We start from the raw sequence: 27312 nt of genomic DNA, 5'->3' as shown, positions 1-27312 counted from the left end.
CAGAATTTCCTTGCAGTATCAAACAGTGGTATTATTTCGAGTTTTAGTATATTTGCGGCGAAAGCCGAACACTCAAATATAGTCTTGGGGTGAGCTGGATTTCGTGGCAGTTTTTACGGTTAATGTACGATCTTGATTTGTCCTGACGAATTTTTATGCCCTTATAGTGATTTATTCTTAATCTAGGTATAATGGATGTTATGTTTCTAGGGCAGCCGAAGTCTACTACAGATAGCTTCTGAAAAGTATGAAAAAATTTACTTGGTAAATATAATTCATCTCTTGAAAAAAATTTTTAAATTAAGAACTATTCGGAGAAAATTCGGAGTAGAGAAAGAAGAGTTAAAAGACTCGGCTTAATTGACAGCATTATTGTGGCTATCGTCTACTTGATGAAAAATTTAGAATAGTTTCTAACGAAACTGGAACCTCTTCAGTGAAAAAATATGATACCTTCAAAAGTTATAGATGCACACAAATTTAAAGAGACATTTTTAAAAAACGAAAAATGAAAAGTTGGTTTAAAGAACATTTATTCATTTAACATTGATTTTTCACTTTTTACTGCCCCTTTCACACCAGTAATAGTCTCACAGAAAGTAAAATATCAGGATTTACCAAAGCTTTATACAGGCAAAGAACATTATCTTTATATAAATATTTTTAAATAATACTAAAAATTTAAAATAGATAACAAATTTCTAGAAAAAGGAAAATACTATTGATTTTCAATTGTAATGCATATACAAAGTGGAAATGATAAAGTTCTTTGGTGACAACGCGTATCTCTTCAAAGATAAAAATAAATAAATAAATAAATAAATAAATAAAATAAAATAATTTTTTTTAAATGGAAACTGTAGGGTTCCGCTGTCATTGGAAGCTAAACTCTAAAAGCCCTACTAGACTGATAGCGAGTTATCGCTACGTCTTAAACATGTCACAAAGTACTAAAGAAGGTCAAAATAACCTTTTTATTTTTCTTTTTTTATAGTTAAACAGAACAGTTACAATTTCTGCTACAGACGAAACTTTCACCACTTGTGGGTATTTAAGTTAACATAACAGACAATTAATTTTAAATGTAGGTAATGTAGTCTAAGACATAAAATAGACTAAATTAAGCTCGCTCAGAATTTTAACGGCGAATATTCTCAAACATCGGTTAGTGAGACGCAAAAATCGGAGTATAAATTTAGACAGAGCTGGCGAGAGAAACTAACAGAGAAACGTAATTACCAGTGTGTGTGTGTGTGTGATTATGGCAAAGCCTCGAGGGCTATCTGCCTAAAGGGAAGGATGCCTTCGTGGAGGAATTTCTAAGGGAAACTGGCTCGTATACACGTTACACATGTGGAAAGCCACGAAAACGCCCATGCAGCCAGCCCGTTCGCGGGATTCGAACCTCAGACCGAACTACCAGTGTTCAGCGACTTTACCGCTCGGCCACTGGTGGGCCCACTGTGATTTCCAGAAGCTCTCGTCTAAACGTTAAAATTCTCAACTTAAATATACGAAACTTAATTTGCATTCTAGTGAGGAATACGAAGAAGGAGGTTATATTAAAAACTTAAATCATTGCAACTAGTTAATTAACATAAAATACCTTACAATTGCTTAAAGTTTATTAAATTATTTCTTAAATTTTCACTTTGTAAAGTTTAGTAACCTTCTTTTCAATCATAAACTGTAACTAAACTTTAGCTAGACTCACAGTGAATTATCGCTAAGCTTAAAGTAAAATTGTAAACTTGAGAAGGGTGTAAAAGACTCTTTACTGTGAAACTAAGACGAATAGAAGGCACACGTGGAGCTTTCAAATCAGCCAACCAATTGTGGCGAGATAATTTAACGTACAGTAAGTTCAAAAGTAAAATTTAAATTCAAATGACCTGTTAGCCGAAAGCTACACAAGTCAACTAACCCGAAATTGGCTTAAAACTAAACCGGCGTAAATATCAACCACTGGGGCAATTATAATGAAAGCAGAAGATTACAAATCTTTCTCTTATCTAGCAACCTAGTCACGTTGCCACGAGAGTCAGAACATGCTCTGTCTTCCAATTTAAAACCCTCATTTGAAATACGTGCGAACTAATTTGCATTCTGGTGGGAAATGACGAGAAAATCGAGATTCAAAACATAAAGTAACTGGTTAATTAACAAAAAAAGAACTTTATAACTGAATACATTTTATCACTCCTTAAGGAATATCTTTGTTTTCCAACACCGGAAATGCTACAAAAGCGTTTTCTTAAGCTTTTGTTAAGAAAGTTACGGAAATCATATCAAATCTGTTCCCTCTTCTTATTATTATGAGTCCTTCTTGACAGCTCAATATTACCAGCTACAGAAATATAAAAAATTTACATTCTGCAGTAAATGTGATTTTTAAGTTTGAGGCAATTATGCTTTAAGTTTTTCTAACGGTTAGTTTTAAGTTAATTTCTGTGCTATATTTGTTACCTCTTTACTCACTCAAACAAGGCATTTACACAAATTGAATGGAAGCGGCATGGCTTAAATGTAAGATGTAAATTTTCACTGTGAGCCTGTTGTAACTTGCTCCGAGGTTCTCCTTTCATTAGCGTAAATCTCTTGCAGAAACTTGTAAGAGCTACAGCATGACATGGCGGAAAAGTTTGGAACAGTCTTGAAAACAGTCTTGGAACAGCCTTGGCTACAGTTTGAGAACAGTTTCTGAGATCCGAAATTGTTCCAAGACTTTCCATTCGGACCCTAGGTGTTTGTAGACTTCAGTTAGGATATTTACGTAATCATGTCGAAACCTTAGAATAATGAGGATATTGTTGTAATCATGTCGTAACCAGCAAGCACCTTGCTTTTTTAAAGTTTGACTAGAAGTACTCGAATTTAGTCTATTATTATTTAGGTAGCTCCACAAGTCGTGGTTAATAAAGTGTCTGTTATGGTTTTATATTTGAAGTTGCTACTTACAGAAGTACTTACAGCGACTATAACTCTCCAAGCTTGGAGTTAACTTCTGTGGATAACCGTTACTTTTCATACCGTAGAAGTTATAAGATTTTCATAAAAAAATATAAAAATAGGTCTTCTACCTCCAGAAATTATCAATGGAACAATGGCAATCAGAGAAAACTTTTTAATGTTTGTTTGCAAGTTTCATGACTCTTGCAGTTCGTTATTTACAATAAATAAATAAATAAATAAATAAAAATATTTCAACAAATGAAAGGGAAAAAGAATGTGATATTCTTTTCAGGAGGCGAATGGTCAAAAGGGCGACAATGAAGGAAATATGCATATCTCGGTGTAAGTTTGGATTGAAGCAAACTTTAGGTTCAGGTGTGATGAGAAACCGTTTTTCAAGATGTTCAGATATGCTTTGTAATTCTTCCATTGTTGACTGATTTCTTAAAGATTTATTTTTGTCCTAACTTATTATTTATTATTACTGGCAGCACCAATATTACATGGAATGGCAACAGTTATTATTTGTTTAAATGATATTCTCACAACTTAGCATTTAGCCCTCTGTTTCAGTTGATTAAAGCTTTATATGAGCTTCTGGAAAGAAATGATTTACTACATTTACAATAATTTAATCAATTATACCTAATTTATGCTTTAATTTTTCCCCCAAATGGGAACCCTTTTGAAATTAGAAATATTTCATGTTGAACCCGCATCTGTTGGAGCAAAATTTGAATAGAAATACTGGAAAAAAGAACTTTTTCAAATTTCCTCACAGAAGTGAAAGAGACAAATGCTACAACTCTTATGTAATTTTGTATCTGCAAGTGTTAATCAACAAATTAATGACTCTGAATCGTATGATAATGCAATTACTGTTTCAGATTCATTGTACATTACTAAAAGAAATTAAATATTTTTCCGGCGTTGTTTAACATCTAGATTACAACAAACGGGTGAGTCTGCTGTAAATGAATATTCACAAATATTAAAGTAACTGAGCAAGGATTGGGAATTTAAGTCTGTTACTGCTGAAGAATATAAAAATGGGTGTACTAGAGATGCACTGATCCAAGGTTTTTAAAGAATCCACGCATTCAAGAACGGATATTAGAAAATGCCACTATTTCACATTCCTGAGCTGAATGGTAAGTAGTAAGCGCGGGTAACCGTGCGGTCAAAGGATGCCGCCATGACGTAATAGAACAATGGGTGACTCAACGGGGGCGTGGCCTCTGCCATCTTGGATTTCCCCCGGAAGTGACGACACCGGTGCCATATTGGATCACGTGACAGCCGGAAGTGACGTAGATGGAAGGAATGACGTAGACGGAATGACATCCTCAAAGTTTCGTTTTGATTTTGTGGCAACGATTTTATGTTTCAAAGTTTTTATGTTTTGTGGCATTGAATATATATTTTTAGGTTTTTGTGGCAACGAACTCTTGAACCACGTGTTTGGAATGACATCTCTTTTAATTTATTATTTTTAATTATTTGACACGTGATTAATATTAGTTTGATATTTGATTAATATTAATACTATTTTGTATGTCATTAATTTTACTTATTTACTCTTTTTAATAAGTATCTTAATTATTTAGTACGTCATTATTTATTTAATTACTTTTGATTGATTCCATTATATTTTAATCTGTTTTTAATGAATTTTAAAAGCAACTCCACGAGCGGGATTCGAACCGCCACCTTTAGTATGGCAGACGATTGCCCAAACCACTATGCCAGCGAGACCTTTCAAACAATGTCAGATTATCGCGTTGAGTAGAAAAACAACCATGACGTCACGAAGCTGGGGGAAGCAGGCAGACGTCATCTCTTTCACGTTGCAGCCTGTCGAAACCGCTTCACGTTTTCTGCATCCGCCGTGGCGAACGTATACAATCTTAACAACCAATCAGCATTCCGCTAACAATATCTATCTTATTTCAGCCAATCAGCGTTTCTCTTTCATTGTATATCGCCTATAAATTCACTCGCTTTCACGATTTCATCATTTCTACTCTGATTCTTGCTGAGTGAACGTCATTTTGACTCTGCCATTTTCCTGCGCCATTTCGTTTTCTTCTACACGATGTCTACTAAACGAACTTATTCTGTATCTAATGTAAGTATGTTTCGCTTGTACCTAATTTCTAGATTACTATTTTAAACACGAATTTCATTTTTTTTTTTAATGTTTCATTTATTTAAATTTTTAATTGCTAGGTCCTGTTTGAAGATCCTGACTTTCCTTTTCGGGACTCAGATGACGATGTAAGTTTTTTACACGTATTTTAACGCACTTTTTATTTAACGTACTTTATTACTATTTGAATGTATTTTAAACGTATTTTATTTAATTTGATAGTTAATCGATGAAGTGGATCAGATTTTTCTGGAAAATCCTATGGATCTACCCTTGTATTATCCGGATTTGAGGTAAACTTTCGTTTCGTTATGATTCGATTAGAATATTTTTTCTAGTACTAGAAATGAATGTATTTATTTTTTATTTATTTACTTATTTTTAGACTTCTCCTTCATCAGCTTGTGGACCTGTATCCATAGCCGGTTCCGATGAACGTTCGGTATATATTTTTCTTTTTTACATGATTTATTGAAATAATGTATTTTTGAAAATGTTTGATTCTTAATGAAAACTTATTTTTATGTTTCAGATCGATGAGGCAATTGTTCTTACGGAAAAGTCTCGTCGTCGCAATCATAAATATCAAGCCGAGGAGATTACCTTCCACGCTTGTGTGAACATCGAAAGACTGCCTCAAGGCGTGCAAGGCATCCCGATGGTCCGAATTCCTGACACCGTCCGGGAATTGTTCGAACAGCTCATTCACCGGACAACAGCCGATTTGGGTCCCTCGGATCTTATACGGTTTTGCATCCAGGCAGAAAGGTTGGATAAACCCATCAGCACATCTCTCATGACAGTTTCAAACCTGACGGTTGAAAAAATTTTGGCTGCTGTGATGAAAGTGTTGCAGTCCAAAGACAAGATTGAACTAGACACAGGGTTCTCCGTGGATGTCATCACCATCAGACGACCTGTGGGTGCCGGAGGAAATCGGAGAGTCATCAATATCTCCATAGACAGATTGAGAAAACAGTCTATTTTGTCTATTCCGTACGATGACGAAGGACTGTGTTGTGCTAAAGCGATTGTTTATGCCTTAGCACATTTGAACAAGGATTCGAGCGCCATCAATGCCTTGAGAGATCGGCGTAATCCAACACTGATGAACTGTGCAAGGGATCTTCATTTAGATGCAAATGTGCCCCTAGGCTCTTGCACATTTACTGAAATCGCCATATTTGAAGATCACCTGGATGTCCAAATTGTAGTCTTTTCTTCGGAAAATTTGAACCGGGTAAGTCATTATTTTTGTCTCAATTAAAATATTTCTGTTTTCAAAATTTGTTTTTTATGTTTATAAACGAGATTTTACATTTTTAGGGCTTTTTTAAAATCGTAACTTGATTTTTCTATTTTGTTGTTCCATACTATATTTATGATAAAAATTTATTTGGGTACATGAGTAATTTTTAAAAAGTAGTGTTAACATTAAACAGTTTTTAACGGACTGAAAAATTAAGTGACTAATATTATGGTTTATGATTATTTTGTTTTCATGTTAAAAAATATATCTTGAGAAAATACACAGTGAATGTTTAAATTAACTTTATGCCTATATGCAGTTCGTTTCCATATTTAAAAAAAATGTAATTTCTAAAAACCGAACGCATGGTGAATTTTTATTTTTAGAGAACTTTAGCATTTTAGAATACTTTAAATTCGGTTCTGCATTAAAAAATATAATGTTCAAAACTGAATGTATTCTTTTTCTAAATTGTTCGATTCTGGAATTTATTTTTAGAGAAAAGTTTTTCATTTAGAAGTTTAAAATATAACGTGAATCTTTATTTTTAAAATTACTTTAGATTTTTAGATTAACTTTATGTTTATGCATGTTCGCATAGAATGCACACTATTTATTTAGATGTTAAAAATATGACTTGTAAAAACGCATGGTGAAATTTTTAGATTAATTTTATGTAATTCGTTTCGATATTATAAATACACAGGGAATTTTTAGATCGCTTTACGTATGTAATTAAATTTAAAAACTGATTTCTAAAGGGTTTTATTTTGGAATTTAACAGAAAAATTTTTTGTCTATGTTTTAGGTGGTCTATAAAGGGAAAGAGAGAGCACAACGGATCAATTTGTGGCTTCACGATGTGCATTATGACGTCATCAAATCCCTGAAAGGATTTTTCGGTAGCGACCATTACTGCACGTCCTGTGAAAAGGCCTATGAACATCCGGAAAACCACCGATGTGCCAACGCCTGCCCCATATGTTTGAGGACCGACTGTATTCCAGGCGTGCCCCAACGATGTCAGGATTGCGACCGTCTCTGCCGCTCCGATGCCTGCTTTGAAGCACACAAAGCCCTGACTGGAAAACAAGAGTTTTCACTCTGCGACAGGGTAAGTGTTTTTTGAAAATGTATCTTAATGAACAAAGTTAATTATCATGTAATTTTCTCGAAATGGTTATGTTTAAAAAAATTATTGTCGTTACAGGTATACCAGTGCAGAGAATGCTGCCAAGTGATTCGGAGACGCGATTGCCCTAAGGACCTGCATAGGTGTGGCACCACGAAATGCCCTTCTTGCAACCAGTTTGTCGTGGCTGCTGAGCACCGTTGCTATTTGCGACGTGTTGCCCCGAAGAAGTCCGAGGATAAGCTCATCTTTTTTGACTTTGAAACGGACCAGTCTTCGGGGGAGCATCTTGTGAATTTCGCGGTGGCTCAGTATGCCGAAGGCACAGAGAGAGTGTTTTCGGGCTATGCGGCTTGCCAAAACTTCTGCGCTTGGCTGTTTACCACACAGCACAAGGGCTTCACCGCCGTGGCTCATAACATGAAAGGGTAAGATAAAAATACCATAGTTTGCATGCTTTAGTTTTCATGGCTGTTTTTTTTTCAATATTATTCATAATTTTTTTTTACTTACAGGTTCGACGGTCAGTTCGTGATGGCCTGGCTCCTGGAGCAAGGCACAGCGCCGGAGGTGATCCCTAACGGGTCTATGATCATGAGTGTAAGACACCCTAGTCTGAACATTCGAGTCATAGACTCGTTAAATTTTCTACCGATGGCGTTGGCCAAATTGCCAGGATGCTTCGGTCTCAGCGAGCTGAAAAAGGGATACTTTCCCCATCTTTTCAACTCACGAGAAAACCAAAATTATGTCGGACCGCTGCCTGAGCCCCGGTACTACAGCCCGGATACCATGAGCACTTCAGCACGACAAGCATTTCTGTCCTGGCATGAAGCACACAAGGGGGGCGTGTTTAACTTTCAAGATGAGATGCTGGCCTATTGCAGGTATATTTTTTTCTTCTTGTTTTATTTTTATTTTATTTTATTTTTATATTTCGTATTTTTAACATTTTTTCTTTTAATAGATCGGACGTGGACATTCTTCGCCGTTGCTGCCTGGAGTTTCGAGCCCAGTTTTTGGATGTGGCGAATGTGGATCCATTCCAGTAAGTCATTTTCTCATTTTCTTATATAATAATAATCATATTTACAGTTCATTAAATCGTTCTTATTTTTGTCTTTTCAGATACGTGACCATCGCATCAGCCTGTATGGCAACGTATCGGAGTGGCCACATTCAACCCGACACGATTGCCATGGTGCCTACACACGGCTACATCAACTCAACGAATTACAGCCCTGATTCGATCCGATGGTTGGACTTTGTTGCTGCTTCGGAAGGCCTACAGATTCAACATGCGTTGAACGGTTCCGGAGAGCACAGAGTCGCCGGAATCTCGGTAGACGGATTCTGCCAAGAAACACAAACCGTCTATCAGTTTCAGGTAAGAAAATATAACCATTCCTTTTCTATGTGATTCTTTTTAGTGATTTATATGTTAAAGACTATTAATATATATTTGTATTATTTTAGGGCTGTTTCTTTCACGGATGTAGTTCGTGTTACGATGGTGATATCATACATCCACTGAAAGGGGTTTCCATGGCAACGTTAAGAGAAAAGACAGAAGAGACGACAAGAAAGCTTCGCACCCAGGGTTTCCACGTCATCGAAATGTGGGAGCATGAATTTCAAAGAGAGAAGGAGGAAAATCCAGATCTCCAAGCTTTCCTGGATCAACACCATCTGAGGGATCGACTCAATCCTCGCGAGTCGTTTTTTGGAGGAAGGACCAATGCCCTCAAATTGTTCCACGAGGGAGACGCAAAATATGTGGATTTTACCTCACTCTATCCCTGGGTTCGTACTTTTTATTATTTCAAAAATGTTTACTTAAACTTTTCTAAATTTTCTGTATATTTTTATGATGTGTTTTTTCTGACTTTTTTTGTTTTTATTCACAGGTGAACAAGTATTGCGTCTACCCTGTGGGACATCCAACAATCATCACGGAAAGCTTTAGAGATGTGGAAGATTATTTTGGAATTATCCAATGCCGAGTGATTCCTCCACGGAATCTGTATCTTCCGGTACTGCCCTATCGGTGCCGGAAGAAGCTGATGTTCCTCCTGTGTCGGACTTGCGCCCTTCTTCAACTGCAGACTTCGTGTACCCACACAGACGACAAGCGAGCTCTTGTCGGAACGTGGGTAACGGAGGAAGTCAAACTGGCGAAAAAGAAAGGCTACCGCATCACACATGTAAGTACTCAAAGATTATTTTAATCTTTATTTAGTTTCAGAGGTTACTTTTAAAATTTTTTTATAACTGACATTTATTTTTTATTTTCTAGATTTACGAAGTGTACCATTTCCAGGCATCGTCTACTTCTCTGTTCAGATCATACAATGATCTGTTTCTGAAGATCAAGCAGGAAAGTAGCGGATGGCCTTCGGAGTGTGTGACGGAAGAAGCCAGACTGAAGTACATTCGCCAGTATGAAGAAAGAGAGGGCGTCAAGTTGGAGGCCGAAAAAATATCGAAAAACCCTGGGCGTCGACAAGTCGCCAAGTTGGCCCTGAACAGTTTCTGGGGCAGGTAAGATGATTTCTTTTGTACTTAATTTTTATAAATATTTTTAATTCGTTGTGATTTATGATAGCTTTTTTTCACTCAGATGGTGTATGAACGTGAACAAAGCCCAACTGACCTATGTCCACACGGTGCCAGACTTCAATAAGATGTTGGCGGATTCTACTAAAAAAGTAAGTTTCCTTACCGGTTTTATTCATCTGTAAACTCAAAGAGTTTCAAACTGTTAACTTATGACTATTTTGAACTGTTATCTCATGACTCTTCTACTTTTTAGATCAAAGATGTCTTTCTTCCCACGCCTGAGGTGGCTGCCATTTCCTGGGAATCTGCGAAGGAGTTTGTGCCGCAGGATGCCTCTACCAACATTTTCCTAGCGACCTTCACAACAGCTTGGGCTCGTCTCAAGCTGTATAGTGAAATGGAGAAGTTGGGTAGAGATGTCCTGTACCACGACACAGACTCCATCATCTATGCCTCGAATGGCCGCAATGATCCCCCCTTGGGCAACTTCCTGGGTGAATTTACGGATGAACTGGAGGGTGATGTCATCAAAACCTTTGTCTCTGGTAAGGACCTTTAAAAAAATTTCTTTATTTAACATGTACCAAAAATATTGAAAGTTTTTCTATTATCTCTTTTTTTCTCATGATGTTTTATTTTTTCAGGAGGACCGAAAAACTACGCATACCAGACGGCCACTGGGAAAACCTGCTGCAAAGTCCGAGGATTTTCCTTGAACTTCCGGAATTCCCAGTTGCTGAATTTTGAAGCCATTAAAAGTCTGGTCTGCAGCCTCGACCGAAGTGAGATCATCTCTCTCCACAACCCCTGGAAAATCACCCGAGAAGCGAAGAGAAGAAAGGTGGTGAATAAACCGGAAACAAAACTGTACAGAATTGTGTTGAATAAACGGGTAATTCAAAAAGACTTGAGCACATTGCCGTATGGTCATTAGTATATTGAAGAAGAACTTTTTATGTTTATGTTAGAACCTTATCTGAAAATGAAATTTTGTATGTAAATATATATATATATATATGCAGAATCATGCATTTGTATGTGTATAAAAGAAAACTTACTTAGAAAAAAAATAAACAGAAGTTTGAAAATTATGGTGTTTTTCTTATTTGAAAGGATTTCATGAAAGGTAAGTTTTTCCTAGAAAATAATTGTCATATTTTATTTTCAAAAATTATGTTAACTTAATTAGAAAGAAATACAACACCAATGATCAGCCATTACATTTATTCACGTATCATTACAATTTCAGCCATAGTTTGGAAGATGCGTTTCTTTTAGGTCTAGCATACATAGTTTTTACATTCATTAAATGTTTGTTTTTCACAAAGTCTTGAGGAAAGTTGTTAACATTCAGTACATTTTTAAACTGTTCAAAGGCAAAAGGTTTTTGAGTTCTATTTCTCAACAGAAAGTTTATCAACTGAACAATGTCAGAGCCAGAAAACACATGATCATCCAGAATGAGTTCTTTATTCTGTGTCCAGGAAATCTGATGCTCTTTTAGAAAATCTATTATTTTCTGTGCCGTTCTTTTCTGCTTCACAGGAACTGTTTGCATAATTTCTTTTTCTATATCTTTCTCAGAACGTTGTTCAGGCGGTTGTTCTTCGGAAGTGTTCACATGAGGAAATGTAACATACTTTTGCAGAACTTGGATGTACAATTTAAACTTTTCTTCATCGTCCATTTTCTTTTTTAAGATGTTTTGAATTTGGGTATCTAAATCACTCAAATGTTCATCTTCAAATTGCTGCATACGATCCAGGGGTACCAGCGCAAATTTCTTACTGTGTTCCATGGATAAGGGAGGATAAGACACTGACTGCTGCAGGAATCAGGAAAGATAGGAAACCGTCACCTTTTTGAACCAAAAGACGTCTTTTCTTAAAAACAGGTACTTTTTTGTCCGCTAGTTTTCTTAAAGTTCTTTTAAAAGGGGCGAGTCGATTTTTGACCTGTTTGGTGATGGGTACGTTTCGTTTTAGAAGATTTAAAACACACTCACAAACTGATTTGATGAGATGATTCGGACACTTTTTCAGTACAGCTGCTTTTATTCGACTTTTTCCTAATAGTTTTAGATAATCCACATCCTTCAGATGAGACATGCTGATGACAAATGAACTCTTCTTCCTGCACACTTCCTGCATATAGGTAGCAAATGCAGCCGCTTTGGTTAAAGCACAGCAATTAAATCCTTTTGCATGAATCGAACATGTTAAAGAACTTTTCTTTTTTAAATTCTCTATCTTAGGACAGTCTAGATTTATGATGTCTCTACCTAATAAATTTTCTAAAAATAATTTCTTTTCTAATCCTTTCACGTATATGACAGAATAAATAGATGACAAATATTGCAAAATAATACGAAGATGAGTATAAGGTAATACACCCTCCCTCCAATTCATGTGATGACGATTTCTTGTGACCCAAGCAAAACACTTTTGCTGAGATCGTTATAATGTTTTCCAAGGTTGAGGAGGTAAAAATGACCAGCAACTGTGATATCCTTCATGCACAGAATACAAGGCTAATTCTTTAACAACGTAGCAATGAGGCATCCATTGAAAACCTTCGAAATCGATCACGATGGGAGAAGACATGTTAGCCATTCGACGTCTCAAACTGAAATGAACTATCGGGGCTGGTAGACATAGTATTTATCCCCAGGAAAGATGCCTGTACGAAGGCGAAGCGTTTCACTTGTTTCAGGTCGTAAATCAATCAACAAGTAGCTAAATGGAGTTGAAGTAGCATCCTGAAAAATTTCTTGAAAGGCCTTTACTTTTCCGGGGAACATTTGTCTAGCTAAATGCATAATTTGACTTTTATCTCTAGGATTTTTGTATAGGACAAGGTAATGGGAATTTAAATGAATATTTCTCATCTCCTTGCCTTGGTGAAAAAGATTTTGTGTTATAAAAACGACTGAAAGGTTTCGGTGATGACTTCCTTTTGTAAAAAGTTTGCTTAAGCGAGTATCACTTGCTAATTCAGACATTAAATCGTCTATGATAATTTTTGCATTTTGAAGCATTTTGAAGAGCCTGCAGGTTAGATGGTAATCCTTTTTCAAAATTTACGTTTTTCATGGAATTAAAAAGAGGTTGATAACTTCCGTAGCAATAAATAATATTGGTCGGCATGGGATGGAACATTTTATGATCTATCAATTTCTTCACAAAAAATGTTTTTCCCGAACCGGTAGGTCCGCTCAGAAGACAAGTAGAAGGATGTACGAACTTGGGCAGTTCCATTTTTGGAAATGACAGCATGTTAAGAAAACACTCACTTTTATACTTAATCGAAAATCCTTTTGCATAAGACATTTATTCATTTTGTTTAAATAAGTGTAGAAACAAGAAACACAAGAGACATTTTTACAAATTAAAACAACTTTATTTTTTAAAAATCATGTTTACACCATATCTTTTTTTGACAAATTGAAATATTTGGAAATCATGATTCTTCCCATCTAAGGGTGATACAATGAGTTCCATACAGAGTCCTTGACAGCGTTTAATAATGAAATAAATACAATAATGTCCACATACATTAGAAGTTAAACTCTGAAGCGAAATCTTGTTCCAGCAAACATGACGATATTTCTTGACAAAGGATGTGATATCTTTTCCATATACTTCAGGCGGGAGTCCATAAGAGTCGAAAAATTCCAGAGTCTGTTGATCTGCAAGGTAGACAGCTAGCCAATGAGTTCCTTTTTCATCATGTTTGTCCGTATTGAGCACCAGTGCACAGGGAAAACTTTGAATCGCAGGTATTTTATCACAAGCAAAAACACCCGCATAATATCTCGAAGAAATAGGATCTCGAGATAAGATTTGATGAATCTGTGATGAATTCATCAGTTTCCAAAATCGTACAGAATATTTCGAGCTTTATTGATTTCTATCAAATTTTCAAATTCAGCGTACACTAATAACGAAACAGTTTGTTGTAAGGGAGTCCCAAATTTTATTTCTAATCTTAAGTTGCTGTGTCGAACTAGACTTAAATGAGAGCCATCACAAAGGTCAGGTGACAGGTCGAAGCGAAATAAGGAATATCCTTGTGAAAATTCTGATCTTGAAAGGTAAAGTCCTCTGTCGTCTGCATTCATAAATAAATTCTGATAAGCTCGTATGAAATGATTTTTGTCAAAATTAGGCTGAAGAGGATTATGAGGTACCGGTTGACCGTCCACATAAACACCGATAAAGTTCATATTATAATGCTTGAATTCGAAAGGAGACATTTTATAGTTTCCGTTAAAGGCATCATTGTCGACGCATGCCACCACAATACGATTAGGCATTTGACCTATGAAAATATTGTCTTGAATAAAACTCATATTTCCAGTGGGAATGGAATAGGCTTTGCAGAGCACTCTATTAATGGGATATTTGGCTGTTGATTTTTCTAGGCTTTTGGCATGTCCTAGCACAACACCAGGGCTAACTCTCACTTTTCTTACAAACAATGAAGCTTGTTCGAGTAAAACTTTAAATTCACCTTCGCCCAATAAACAAAATTCTGGTTTGCTGCGTATGAGTTTAATTTTCATATCCACCATATTCAGCAAAAGTCTTTCCTGATGAAACATATCCAAGTGCAATCGGCCAATCATATCGACCGAAGCACTCAGTTTAAACAATTCTGCTCGTTGGTTGAATCCTTCATTCGGCTGAGTGTCTTGAATATCAAAAACGTTCAGACGTCCTGCTGTATCTTTGAAAAACAATTCTGATGACAGTTGAGACGTTTTCGTATCAAAACCATGATTCAATAATTTTTCTATCATGGCTCTGTAAGGATACGTGTTATTACTGGTGGAAACGAGTCTTTCATTTAAGCTAATATCCACTTGAGAAAACATAGAATGTAAAAAGAGATTGACAGGTCCCACTTTACTTTCAGCCGTGATTGGCTTGCCATCATTTTTTAAAATTTTCACTTTGACGTAGAGTTGTGTCTGTGATAAGTCTAGGTAGTCGTCTCCGCTTCCAGAAACATTGAATTCAACAGGACTTCCTTCCGACACATTGGCTAATGGATGAAATTCAACCCACTGACCTTTTTCTATCACTGTTTGAGTGGGAGGTAACGAAAATAAATCCAGTTCGGATTTTGCGCATTCCGGAGAATCTTTTAACAGAAAAGCCATTACGAGTCAAAAATATCACGTCGTTGCACCTTCCTGGCTTTAGACGACATGAAGTGTTTGGGGGTTTTGCGCTTCCTTTTAAACCTTCCGTGACCAATCATCTCGTCTGCTTTCTGAACTGCTTTCCTCGCTAATTTTTTGCCAGCTTCTTTAGATCTGGTTTTGAGGGAGACTTTAAAATTTTCTCCCGACAATACGTCGTTTGCAATTTGTGTTCCAGTCCGCAAAGCTTCTTTTCCGACTGTTTTGGCTCCACTCATCAAAAACGGCATAGCACTGCGAAACAGCTTTGCAAAAAATCCACCAATACCATAACCTTTCTGTAAAATGGTTCCTTGATAGTAAGGTAATCCATTTCCAGTTTGAGCTAAATAATAATCTTCAACTTTTTTCGTGCAACACGTATAAGGCACTCGCATATTTGATGCTTCTAATCTTGCATACACAATCCAAATGAAATCAATTTGCAGATGAAGGCTTCTTTTATAGAATTTGTCTCAGACGAAAATGCAACACAAGAAATACTTTGCCTCTTTCGAATGGTACTAAATCTCCAGAGTGAAGTCTTATGTCAATATGTATAGTCTGAAAATGTTGACGGATAACTGGCAAGTAAAAGGGTCGGGGGTAATGAGCGTTTATGATGTCTCCGTCATTTCCTTCTACGGTGACAATTTTTAACAACGGGGCTTGTACATCTCCCACAATTTGAGGTTCTACGAGATCGCAATACACATACATGACAGGAAAACATACTTTGGGATGGGCTACAAAAGGGCTTTGTTCCAATCCTTTGTAAACACCCGGCTCGAACCCTAGAAGCTCCGCTAATCCTTCGTGAAGAATGACTTTGCAGTTTTCGTCGGTCTTAATGGTCACTTTTTTCGTAACAGGATGGTAACTGAATTCAATCTTATTTTTATGAGAAGGTGTTTTCATGGCTTTTAATAAATCTGGTATCGTTTCATAACATCCTGGAGGCACTCTTCGACCTTCCATTTTCCATCACCCAAATCAAATCCAAATAAATTATTGTCTTTTCGGACGTTATACCATGTGTGAGGGTAAATAAAGTCCACAAGAGATAACTCCCACTGACTATTTAAATCCATCGGAGTAGGAAGCTGAGTGGTAAATTGTGATATTTTGTTGTCTGGAAAAAAACGCATGGAGCTGTCGCTGATCAGTGTGATAAAGAAAGACATGTTTCGTTCAAATGACAGATAAGCAGAATTTACGGGCCTTTTATACCCTTCTCACATCATCCACCCAAGCATTGAAGCTTTCGGGGTACCCCTGAAATTTCACAAAATATTCTATTTTCCCGCGACGTTTCCTCTTTTTTAAAACTTTTTCTACGGGATAATAGCCAGAGTCCGAAACCTTTTGAAGTTCTTGTTTGTAAAAAGTTCCTTGTATAACTTCTCCTGCTAGATCTTTCAGTTTATAGACAACAGGAATCCGTCGAATAATTTTATAGATTGTAAAAATTTCTCGTGTCCAGTTTTGTTCGTATCCTTTCTCAAAGAGCATTTTTTCTCGGCTGATGCGTACCGTGTCTCCAATCTTTAGATCTGAAGAAATAGGGTTTTGTACTGGTTGCTGACTATACAGCATTTTCCAAATTTTTTCTTGATTTTGTAATGTAACGGATACAGGTTCTGTCTTAATACTTCGATGCCATAAATGGTTATATCTGGATATCAATTTATCAATCACATCAATGTACTTTCGCGTATTCATTTCGGTAAAGTATTTCCACATTTTTGTTTTTAGAGTTCGATTAAATCGTTCTACGACAGAAGCTTTGGTTGTATTATGTGTCGTGAAAAAGCGAACGTTTCTCTTTTTCAAAAAATTTTGAACTTGTTTATTGGTAAACTCTTTCCCTGCATCTGTTTGTAATGATTCGGGTGTACGTTCCGAAAATATCTTTCCGAAAGCGGATTGGATGGACACGGATGTTTTATCTTTGAGAGGGATAGCCCAAGCGTATTTCGAAAGGATGTCTATACAGGTCAGCAAATATTTATATCCATCATTAAAAGAGGCCAGGGATTGCATATCGACTAAATCAGATTGAAATTGCTCGTTTAAGCCTCCTATGATGACTCTGTTCCTGGGAAACTTGTGCCTCAAAGGCTTGTGCAAAGTATAAGAATCCTTGGTTTGCAACCATTTCTGGATGTCTTTTGTTTTTACGGGACCTTTTAAAGCACGATGCAAAGCAGCAACACCCCCGAAACTTGCGGGGACCTGTGGATCCCGATAGGTCTGAGACAGAGCTGCGTTCATTGCAACAGTTGTTATGATCTAAACGTACACTGATATTCATTTATATATATTTAACTAGAACAGATAAAAAATACCCTAGTTTCACCTATATAAAGATTTTAGAAAATAGGCCTAAAAAACAAGAGAGAGAAAATGAATGCTACTTAACATCTCAAAGGTTGAACAAGTAATGATATACATGTTTAAGAATAACCATATTTATATTCTATAAAAATCAATAGATTTGTATTCAATAGGTATTTTTAAAATTTATGTAAGGTATCATTACAGATTAATTCTTTTAAATAAGGTCTGAACCTGGAGACAGTCATGAGATCGTTGTAAAATAAAATAACATTTATTGAGCATCCTAATTATTTTACAAATATTCATAGTATTCAATACCTAAGACACCATTGATAGTACAAAATGTGTTTCTTACTTCATCGAGTACATGGTTTAAACACACAGATTTTAAAAAGTCCTTGGTAATATAGTGAGCAGGTTTCACTAACATTAAATAGGGTTCTTCACCCCAAATGTTTCCATAAAATTGCCTGGCGATGTCAACAGCATTGAATGTCAGAGCAATGGCAGTTTCTGTTTTATGAACGAGTTCTTCACAGTCTTTCAGCTGGGGATATTTCAGTTCGTCTTGTTGGTTAAGAAGTTCTTCAAGTGACGTCTTTAGAATGGTTTGAAGTCGCGCTCTTCCCATAGAAATGTCAAAGGATTGGGGTAGATTTTCCTCTCTGTCAGGTTCGTCGGATACGCTTTCGTAGGCTTCACAAAAGTTCATGTTTTGATAAACGAGGTTGGTGACAATGTCGCTGATACGGCTAAAGTTGGACATCAGTTCTTCCCACTGCGTCGTTGTAATGCTGAGGCTACTTTTTTTCATCTCCTGTCGAAGAGAGTTGCTTCAAAGTGAAGTGGGAATCTTTATACGTGACCACAAAATTCTTGGGCAATTCCAGATTCAGTGTCAGCAGGTCTGGTTCCTCCACTGTCATGTTGGTTGCGAGAACATTCAAACACCATTGCTCAAAATTTACTCCTCGTCTTGTCGGATAGTAAGCTTTACCATATTTGGCATACTCTCGGATGTGCACAGTCACTTTTCCCTTGTAAATGCTGGGTCCCACAAAGACATTGTCTCCCATGTGTGTGAGCTCCTCTGGAATAGCGTCTTCGGTGAAGAGGCCTTTGCGCTGAAAAAAAAAATTAAAACAGTTAGTATATAATACATAAAAATGGGGTCACATACAATATCAACTTTAATATATAAGATTTTCGCAAATACGTACTTTTTCTCGAAATAGGATGTTTCTTCTGCTTTTCTTTTGATACAAGAGCTAGCTGATTCATTGGGAACATCTTGGGTGCGGTTTTCATGGCTCAACACTTTATCGTTCAAAGGCATAGGTTCATTCTCAAATAGGTTTTCCATCTGAAAAAAAGTAAAGACAAATTAAGCACATATTGCAAATTCAACTCTTTTTTAAGTATAAAAGTATTTAAGTATAAAAATATTTTAAGTATAAAGTATTTTAAGTATAAAGTAAGTATTTAAAGATTAAAAATCTAAAAACAGTAACTTTTCAAAACGTTACTTACTTCTTTGTTGTTTCGTGCCTGATCCATTCGAAGCAGTGAAGAAAGATTTTCGAAGCAAAAGCAGGTACGTACACTCAGGGCGACAGGCAGGAAAGAAATGCGGAACGTTGCTCGGGATAACCTTATATCGGGTAGGAACTCTTATTTCATCTCAACGGTGATTGGTTAAGAGACGGTGAGGTCATATTTCAAAGAATCTGATTGGTTCACAGAAAAGTATCCATACACCTTAGCGGAGGCATACAAAGGTGTGATACGGCAGACGCCATTTTGTAAAACAACATGCCCCAACAAGAAATGGATGATGTCATTCCAAACACGTGGTTCAAGAGTTCGTTGCCACAAAACCTAAAAATATATATTCAATGCCACAAAAAATAAAAACTTTGAGACATAAAATCGTTGCCACAAAATCAAAACGAAACTTTGAGGATGTCATTCCGTCTACGTCATTCCTTCCATCTACGTCACTTCCGGCTGTCACGTGATCCAATATGGCACCGGTGTCGTCACTTCCGGGGGAAATCCAAGATGGCAGAGGCCACGCCCCCGTTGAGTCACCCATTGTTCTATTACGTCATGGCGGCATCCTTTGACCGCACGGTTACCCGCGCTTACTACTATGGTACAACCCCGGAGTACTTAGGTCCACTGACCTTACCTCCATCAAAGAATATTCACTTTCGAATTTATCAAGGTGAACTAAAAAAAAGAAGATTCTAACAGTAATTACAAAAGCCATTGGAGAAAACGTATGATCGAGCTACTGAATTAGAGCTTTTGCTGTACATCATTCTGCCTCATATTTAACATCTTCTTCTTCGGTAGCTGCTGTTGAACAGTTTGAAAACAAAAACGATGATGCTGAACAACTGGCAGGTAGTTGCTGCTGTTAGAGGCTGCTTAAGCCGCTGGCAAACCTAGCGGCCGCCAGGGGCCTCTTTATCTCACTGTCATCTAGAAATATAAGCCTTTCCTAATTAAAGAACAAATATCAATTGAAATTGTTTACTACGATTAGCTCAATAAAATAGTGTATTCATTAGTCCATATTACTTAACACGTTGAGCGCTGCGCCAAATTTGCTGTCCTTTCCGTTCAGCCGGCAGCGAGCTAAGCCGTATTTTTGTTTAGAATGTTTCAATACATTTCATTAAAATTAAATTTGATCACATTTCATTGAGACTATATTTATTTTTTAATTTTGATACTGTCGGTCCCGCGGACCGACACCAGCCAAACGAAAATTCCAGTGCCGGTCCCCAGGGACCGACGCCGGCCACATGGAAAGTTCACTGCCGGTCCCCAGGGACCGGGGCCGCGCTCAACGTGTTAAAAGTAACAAATCGTAAAAGGTGTGAGAGTTTAAATTTTGTCGCGTTCTACTTTCTCATTTTTTCGTGTTCTTAGAAATTATGTATTGAAATATCCCGAAAACGATTATACCTGTCGTTCCAAAGTATTTTGCGCTCCCATAGAGAGGATCGCCTTACAGAAAATGAGCACCATTGATGTGCTTATTTGGTCGTTTTCCTTCGTGGTGTGGTGGTCTGCACACTGGGCCGGTATTCCAGAGGTCCTCGGTTCTATTCCCGGCGAAGGCGGTTGCTCATTTTTCATCTTGCCTGCTTCCGAAAAATACCTAATGTCTCTACAGTGGCGCCCGAACTAAACGGGTGGTTGATTATGATTTCTCCTCACCCAGGATTTGGCGATTGTGTCCCCTAAAAAAACCCACTCGCCCTTTAAAAAGATATCTCTCCCCCTTTCTTGGCGTGCCTTCGTGCTGTAGTGGTTCTGCACGCTAGGCCGGTATTCCAGAGGTCCGTAGTTCGATTCCCGGCGAAGGCGTTGCTAATTTTTCAATCTCTCTTCCTTCCAAAAAATCCTAATGTCTCTACAGTGGCGGCCGAACTAAAACGGTGTTGGATGATGATTCTCCTCATCCAGGATTTGGCGATCCCCTAAAAACCCCAGTCGCCCAGTCGAGCATATAAGGTATTTCTCCCACCTTCTTGCCGTGCCTTCGCACACTGGGCCGGTATTCCAGAGGTTCGCAGTTCGATTCCCGGCGAAGGCTTTGTTAATTTTTCACCTTTCCTGTTTCCAAAAAAATACCTAATGTCTCTACAAGATTCAGATACTTTTCGGAAGTGGAGGCTATGAAAAGTTTCTAAGTCTTTTGTTTGACCGACGATCTTTCAGTGACAACTCTGGTTGAGCCATGTCAATGGTTTTAAACAAACAATATTTTAAACAATACTTGCTCTCATCAGCACTCAGATTGACTTCTTCAGTGTAGTTTCAGTTTGCTTTGTTAATGGTTTTACGGGAAAAAATTATTGCTATGCCTCATTTGTATTGCTATGCCTCATTGGTAAGTATAAGAATTTATAATAATATTTCATAAATATAATGTTACTTATAATGTAATAATATAATGTTTTATAATAATGTTTGCGATTTAGATGGCGTTTCAGCTTTATTACAATTTGAAAAATTACCATACTATGGAGATGAATTAAAATTTTAAAACTACGATATTTTGAATGAAAGTAAATGGTCCCAAATTTAAGCATTCTTTTAATTTAGCTTTATTTAATAATACTAAAAACTTCTTTCTGGTACTTTTTAATTTTGGATAAAATCCGATCTGGAATAAAAACAATGAAACTTTCGGGGGGAAAAAGCAACTATAGTGGATTCCACATCTTTCTTTAAACAAATATGCAGGTATGAATGATACTCATGATAATAATTTGGAACACAATTTTACAGAGAATAAACGCCACCAGCAAATCCCTACATCAACTCAATGCAACCTATTTAAAGGAACTGATTTGTTAAAATCTTTGGAAAATTTATTGCGGGTTTCCGTTATGAACTTTTTGACATAGAAAAAGAAGCAACTTCTATAACATCTTGGCACTTGAAGAGCAGAATCGCAGGCCACGAAAAAGGAAACTTTTTTTTATTATTATTAGAGTATTGATGATTCTAAATCAATTTCAGAGCGCAAAGATTTTTTTTTAAATTTGTTTAATGTTATTTGTGACAATATAATACCAGAACTAGTAGTAGGAAATAGCCGGTTCACCGACGGGAGGCGGTGCCCCTTGCAAGCCCGCAGGCGTATTGCACAGGCAGAGCGCCGAGCAAGGCCGCACGCGGAGGCACAGCAGATAAGAAGGAGTGTTTCAAGATTCTTCATTTAACTGAAAAATGACGTCACACTTTGATAAGAGATTATCTTTGATTGAATTTCCTAAGTTTTTTGTGAATCAGTTTTTAGCCTTTATATTTTTCTTCGTGTTCCAGCTATTTTAGGACGTATACAATGCTTATTTCCCCAACGGTCCTTATTTTCGAATTTAATGATTGATTCAGGAGGCTTTAATTTCAGATGTAATTTTTTTTTTTTTTTTTTTTTTTTTTTTTTGTTTCCTTATTATATACTACATACTCAGAATTTTAAATTTTTTCTTAAAATACCAGATTTACTTTCCCTAATCTTAACTACGTTACTCATTTTTATTATTTATTTCATTTCCCATAGACTTTTTTCATGTCTTTTAACCAGTACTTTTAACTCATTTGTTATATTTTACGAACTTATTCAGATCTGCATCTTTATTTATTATATTATTCAATTTTCAATGTAATTTTAAACTTCTTTCGTGGTTTTTAACATTTGTGGTTTTCAACATATTCTGCATTTTAACTTATTTCTTATATTTTCTGATCATATAGTTGACCTTTACTTAATTTTAGATGTAAAGGTTTTAACTTGTGTTGTACATTTTAAACGTCAAAATTTTTAATGTACTCTAATATTTAACTAATTTATATTTTTGCACTATACGCATGACTTTTATTTAATTCCTTTCATACATTTTAACCTTCATAATTTCGAATATAGTCTTAATTTTAACACAATTCCTATATTTTCAGATCATATACCTGACTTTTATATAATTTTAGATGTAAATTTTAACTTCTTTTCTACTTTTTAACGTTTTAAATTTCCAACATACTCTGAATTTTAACTAACTTATGATTAGAAGAGAAACACGCTAATGTGACAATCAAAATCGTAAAAACAACCTTGTATTTAGCGTAAGTATATTGAAACACTCAATCGATTTCGAGGGCAGCTAAAGGTCCCTCCTCATCAGGAGAAAGAAATGCCTATAAAGAAGAAAAATAAAGGGGAAGGAGTCTCAGAAACACGTGATCCTTATCAGCAACTGCACGTGGTTATAACCGGATTTTTAATCAGAGTTACACTGGCCGCCTACTTAGCCTACTGAGCCAGGCTAAGGACTGGATTGGACTTCAAATCATTCAAATGATTTGAAGTCTAATCCAGTCCTTCCTAATACATTTAAAATTCTACTATCTTAATTCAGTTATTTTTGCCGATAGATGGCGTTACCTCCTCGCGTTTGTTACTACCAGAGTGTATAAAAATCCGTTCAGTGGTTGCTTTCCATAATTTGAAGTTCAGATTTTGAGCGTGAAGGTGCAGTTGCCCCTCGCTCCCTATTTTTAACTTCGCTAATTTTTCTTCTCCTTTGTGTTACATGTTTGATCAGATAGCCTGGCTCAGTAAAAGTAGGCGGCAAGTGTAAATCTGATTAAAAATCCGGTTATCACCACGTGCAGTGCTGATAAGGACCACGTATTTCTGAGACTCCTTCCACTTTATTTTTCTTCTTTCTAGGAATTTCTTTCTCCTGATGAGGAGGGACCTTTAGCTGCCCTCGAAACCGATTGAGTGTTTCAATATACTTACACTAAATACAAGGTTGTTTTTACGATTTTGACTAACTTATGATATTTATAGACTATGTACATGAACTTTAGTTAATTTTTAACTAATTTCATACGTTTTTAACCTTCGTAATTTCAAACATGTTCTTAAGTTTAGCTTAATTCCTCTATTTTCTGGCCTTATATGGGCTGTATTGAATTTTAGATGCAATTTTAACTTGTTTCGTACATTTCAAACCTTCGTAATTTTTAAAATACTCTGATTTTGAACTTGTTTATTACGTTTTCCTACCATATACATGAAATTTAATTAATTTTAGATGAAATTTTAATACTTTTCTGACACTTTTTTCCCTCCCAGTTTCCAACATACTTAATGATAATACATACTTAATAATAAAATAAACGCTTTTTTTTTTATAATTTTCGATTGTAATCACGCATTTCATTTTACTATTTCAGCTAAATTTACATATTTAACTTTCTTAAACATAGGAATAGTTTTCAGTTAAGCATTTTATTTTACAACCGATAACTGTTATTCATATCCAATGCGATGAATAGCCCTTATTTAGTCTATGTTTTATGCTACTATTTTGATTTGCCAATTCTACAATTTATCATCCTGCAGTATTCTTACCATGACTAATTCGACTATTTTACGCCATTATTAACTTCATTCAAATTTTCAAACTTTAATATTTCTTGCATATTCTGGTATTTCCTTATATTTTTACATCATTTTTATCTGAATGCATGCTCTTCAGTGTTACCAATGTTCAGTTTTGAACCTCGATTGCTATGAAGCTAACTTGATAGATTCCGAATTTTTAGAATGAATTCAGTATTTTCATGCATAATTTTAGAAACGTATTCGCTGTTTCGTGTACTCATACAGAAATCTTCCTTATTATTTTGAACGCTTAATACCTTTTAATTCAGTATTTTTTGCTAATTGACTACACCTTAAATCATATTAAATGTCCCGACTATGCAAATTTGAACTTTATCACCAGTTTCCTGCACTAAGTACGGATATTTCTGCCTTCATGAAGAACTTTCATCTGAAATTAACGATTATTTACGTTACATATACAAAAGAAATTCCTAAGATGAACATTTCCAGTATCGAATCAGAGGTGAATTACCATCGATTTTACCTATTGGTTACCATTTCATCTCTTGAAATTCTGTTTTATTGATATACTTTTATTTCTAGCGCATAATGTTAACACATTTTTTTAACTTAGTTCAGTTTTGACTTAATTCACTAAAGAAGTTCATATATAGTCTATTTTTTAATTTCTTATACTAGGATTTTCTTTCATGAATGTCAGTTTTCAATAGTTTATTTACCAATTTATCTTCTTATGAACGAAATCTTGTGATACACTACGATACTTTTACACAACATATATCATCAATATACATATAGTTAACAGAATGAACCAAAGGAAGAAACAGTAAGAGACACTTTACCGAAATCTCCGGGTATATTTTCGAATATTTTAACGTTCATCCATCTCGAATACAGAAAACTCTTCATAAAATACTCATTATATCAGTTAAATATTTCTTACTAATAACTATTTAATGAGGAATAAGTCGTTTTCAATACAAAATTACACACAAATAATTGTTCCATTTTCTTATAATTGCCCCTCAGGGGCTCACTTTTGTGAGTACGGGTGTGGTATTCCCGAGGTACCCTAGCCCTTCAGGGGATCATCTTCTTGGTGAGACGGGTGTCACTATCCTGGAGCCTCAGTGATCTATCCTCTTTTCCGTCTCCTCTCGACTTCGCTGGAACTTTTTCCCTTCCCTTCTCCCTTGTGGTTTCTCTCTTCGGAGTTTGGGGCTCTTCACGAAAGACTGGAACAGACCTTGTCTCTAGTTTTCGAGTGACGGGAAAACTGCCCACGTGTTTGCCGTGCGTGGAGACCCTTGTCGCTGGAAAGGAGGGTCCTATTAGTTGAGGGGCGAGGTACTGTCCCCAACACACTGCTTTGGTCTCTGCTTCAGCTAAACGGGAGGCACCTTAGTCGTCCTCACGGGTGTCAATCGGCTGGTTACTAGTCCTTGTGTCAGTGGCTTGGGATAAGCTCTCGGAAGCACCTGCTTTCGGGAAAGCCGACTGTGGGGCTTCAGTTTGCGTTTAGGTCCGGCTAGCCTTAACACAGGAATCTGTGTTTCCTTGTTGGGCTCCGTAGTGGGCGGGGCTGTCGGACCCGAATCAATTCTCTTTCAAATATGGCTAATTCACACATATTTTTAATCAAAGACTTTGAAGTCAGTCCCGCCACTACAAGCACCAATTCTGAAAAACCTACTGCTAAAAAAGTACGTACCGATGCAAATGCAAATGACACTAACAATTGCCCCCGTTTCGTTGTAGTCTCAAGTCCTTCTGGCGAAATTCAAAAGCTATCTCCATTTGTAATTCAGAAGTATGTTCATATCTCCATTCGTGAGCCAAGAAACATAACGCGTCTCCGATCTGGAGATTTGCTTATCGATACAATTTCGGCTGTACAGTCTGCCTCCCTCCTACGACTAACCAAGCTAGGACAAATTGATATAACAGCATCAGCACATAAAACACTTAACATTTGTAGAGGTGTAATCTCGGAAGTCGACCCTCTGTCTGTTTCTGAAGAAGAGTTCGTTTCCGAGCTAGCCGATCAAAATGTCAGTGCTGCCAGGAGGATCAAGATGCGTAAGGAAGGTCAATTGATTAACACGAAACACGTGATCCTGACCTTCAAATCGACTGATCTGCCTAAGAATATTAAGGCTGGATACCTTAATTGTCCTGTACGACTATACATTCCAAACCCTATGCGATGCTTCCAATGCCAGCGTTACGGCCATTCCAAGATGTCCTGTCGTGGCAACCTGACGTGCGCTCGATGCTCGTCAGTTGGTCATGATAGTGATAATTGCACAGCTGCCGCATTGTGTATAAATTTCAAGTGTGATCATCCAGCATTTTTCTCGTTCCTGTCCGAAATGGAAATCAGAAAAGGAAGTTTAGACCATAAAAGTTTCTAGGAACATTTCATATGCCGAAGCCAGAAGACTAGTTCAAAGCATAAAGTCTCAATCAAACAAATCATATGTCAGTGTCGTCAAATCAACACGTACTATAGCCACCAAAACTTCAATAAGTACACAGACTCCACCAAATAAATCCCAGCAGCCTGCAAGCGAGAAAAGGAAAACCAACACATGTCATACAAAATAAAGAAATAGCAATTTAGAGCAAACCCAAAACTGTGCCTCGAAAAATAGTAATCAAAAATAGAAGTCCCAGCAATAGTTCTGTAGATGGAATGATTTCTGAATCTCTAGATTCAGATAGTATGGAAGTGGAGGAGGGATTGAAACTTCCCGAACATCTGCTTCCGCGGAAAACTAAAAAGCAACACAGAAAGAACAAACAT

General features: G+C 36.5%; 3 protein-coding genes across 4 annotated transcripts; 2 read left to right on the top strand and 1 right to left on the bottom strand.

The window, feature by feature from the left end:
• The first annotated feature begins 5545 nt into the window (after positions 1–5545).
• Positions 5546–8010, top strand: LOC146993240 (uncharacterized). Its single transcript, XM_085807595.1, has 3 exons — positions 5546–6341; positions 7159–7464; positions 7561–8010. The coding sequence occupies exons 1-3, from the start codon at positions 5625–5627 to the stop codon at positions 7912–7914; spliced, it is 1377 nt and encodes a 458-aa protein (XP_085663721.1). The 5' UTR covers positions 5546–5624; the 3' UTR covers positions 7915–8010.
• Positions 8011–8012: 2 nt separating this feature from the next.
• On the top strand, positions 8013–11119 carry LOC118188796 (uncharacterized). Its single transcript, XM_085807593.1, has 9 exons — positions 8013–8369; positions 8450–8530; positions 8611–8869; positions 8959–9285; positions 9390–9686; positions 9779–10023; positions 10103–10190; positions 10295–10586; positions 10686–11119. The coding sequence occupies exons 1-9, from the start codon at positions 8017–8019 to the stop codon at positions 10973–10975; spliced, it is 2232 nt and encodes a 743-aa protein (XP_085663719.1). The 5' UTR covers positions 8013–8016; the 3' UTR covers positions 10976–11119.
• A 6731-nt stretch (positions 11120–17850) lies between these two features.
• LOC146993239 (uncharacterized) lies at positions 17851–19196 on the bottom strand. Of its 2 annotated transcripts, none has more exons than XM_085808000.1 (3): positions 19097–19196; positions 18787–18929; positions 17851–18690 (listed from the first exon to the last, which is right to left on the bottom strand). In XM_085808000.1, exon 3 carries the CDS (start codon positions 18378–18380, stop codon positions 17859–17861), a length of 522 nt encoding a protein of 173 aa, XP_085664126.1. In that variant the 5' UTR covers positions 18381–18690; positions 18787–18929; positions 19097–19196; the 3' UTR covers positions 17851–17858. The 2 variants fall into 2 exon arrangements, with proteins under 2 accessions (XP_085664126.1, XP_085664127.1); XM_085808001.1 differs by having other exon boundaries at positions 19097–19190.
• Between the last annotated feature and the right edge of the window lie 8116 nt (positions 19197–27312).

The sequence above is a fragment of the Stegodyphus dumicola genome, chromosome X1, assembly GCF_044657685.1.
Source record: "Stegodyphus dumicola isolate Sdum_Otavi_A_Nest chromosome X1, ASM4465768v1".
Classification (NCBI taxonomy): domain Eukaryota; kingdom Metazoa; phylum Arthropoda; class Arachnida; order Araneae; family Eresidae; genus Stegodyphus; species Stegodyphus dumicola.
This window is presented reverse-complemented; position numbering and strand designations above follow the sequence as displayed.

Excerpts from the sequence above, each read along its gene's own strand:
- LOC146993240 (XM_085807595.1), top strand. The coding sequence starts at position 5,625 with ATGTTTCAGATCGATGAGGCAATTGTTCTTACGGAAAAGTCTCGTCGT. Across the intron at positions 6,342-7,158 it reads CTTCGGAAAATTTGAACCGG|GTGGTCTATAAAGGGAAAGA; the intron begins GTAAGTCATTAT and ends TCTATGTTTTAG. Across the intron at positions 7,465-7,560 it reads AGTTTTCACTCTGCGACAGG|GTATACCAGTGCAGAGAATG; the intron begins GTAAGTGTTTTT and ends TTGTCGTTACAG.
- LOC118188796 (XM_085807593.1), top strand. The coding sequence starts at position 8,017 with ATGGCCTGGCTCCTGGAGCAAGGCACAGCGCCGGAGGTGATCCCTAAC. Across the intron at positions 8,870-8,958 it reads AAACCGTCTATCAGTTTCAG|GGCTGTTTCTTTCACGGATG; the intron begins GTAAGAAAATAT and ends GTATTATTTTAG. Across the intron at positions 10,587-10,685 it reads CATCAAAACCTTTGTCTCTG|GAGGACCGAAAAACTACGCA; the intron begins GTAAGGACCTTT and ends TTATTTTTTCAG.
- LOC146993239 (XM_085808000.1), bottom strand. The coding sequence starts at position 18,380 with ATGAAAAAAAGTAGCCTCAGCATTACAACGACGCAGTGGGAAGAACTG.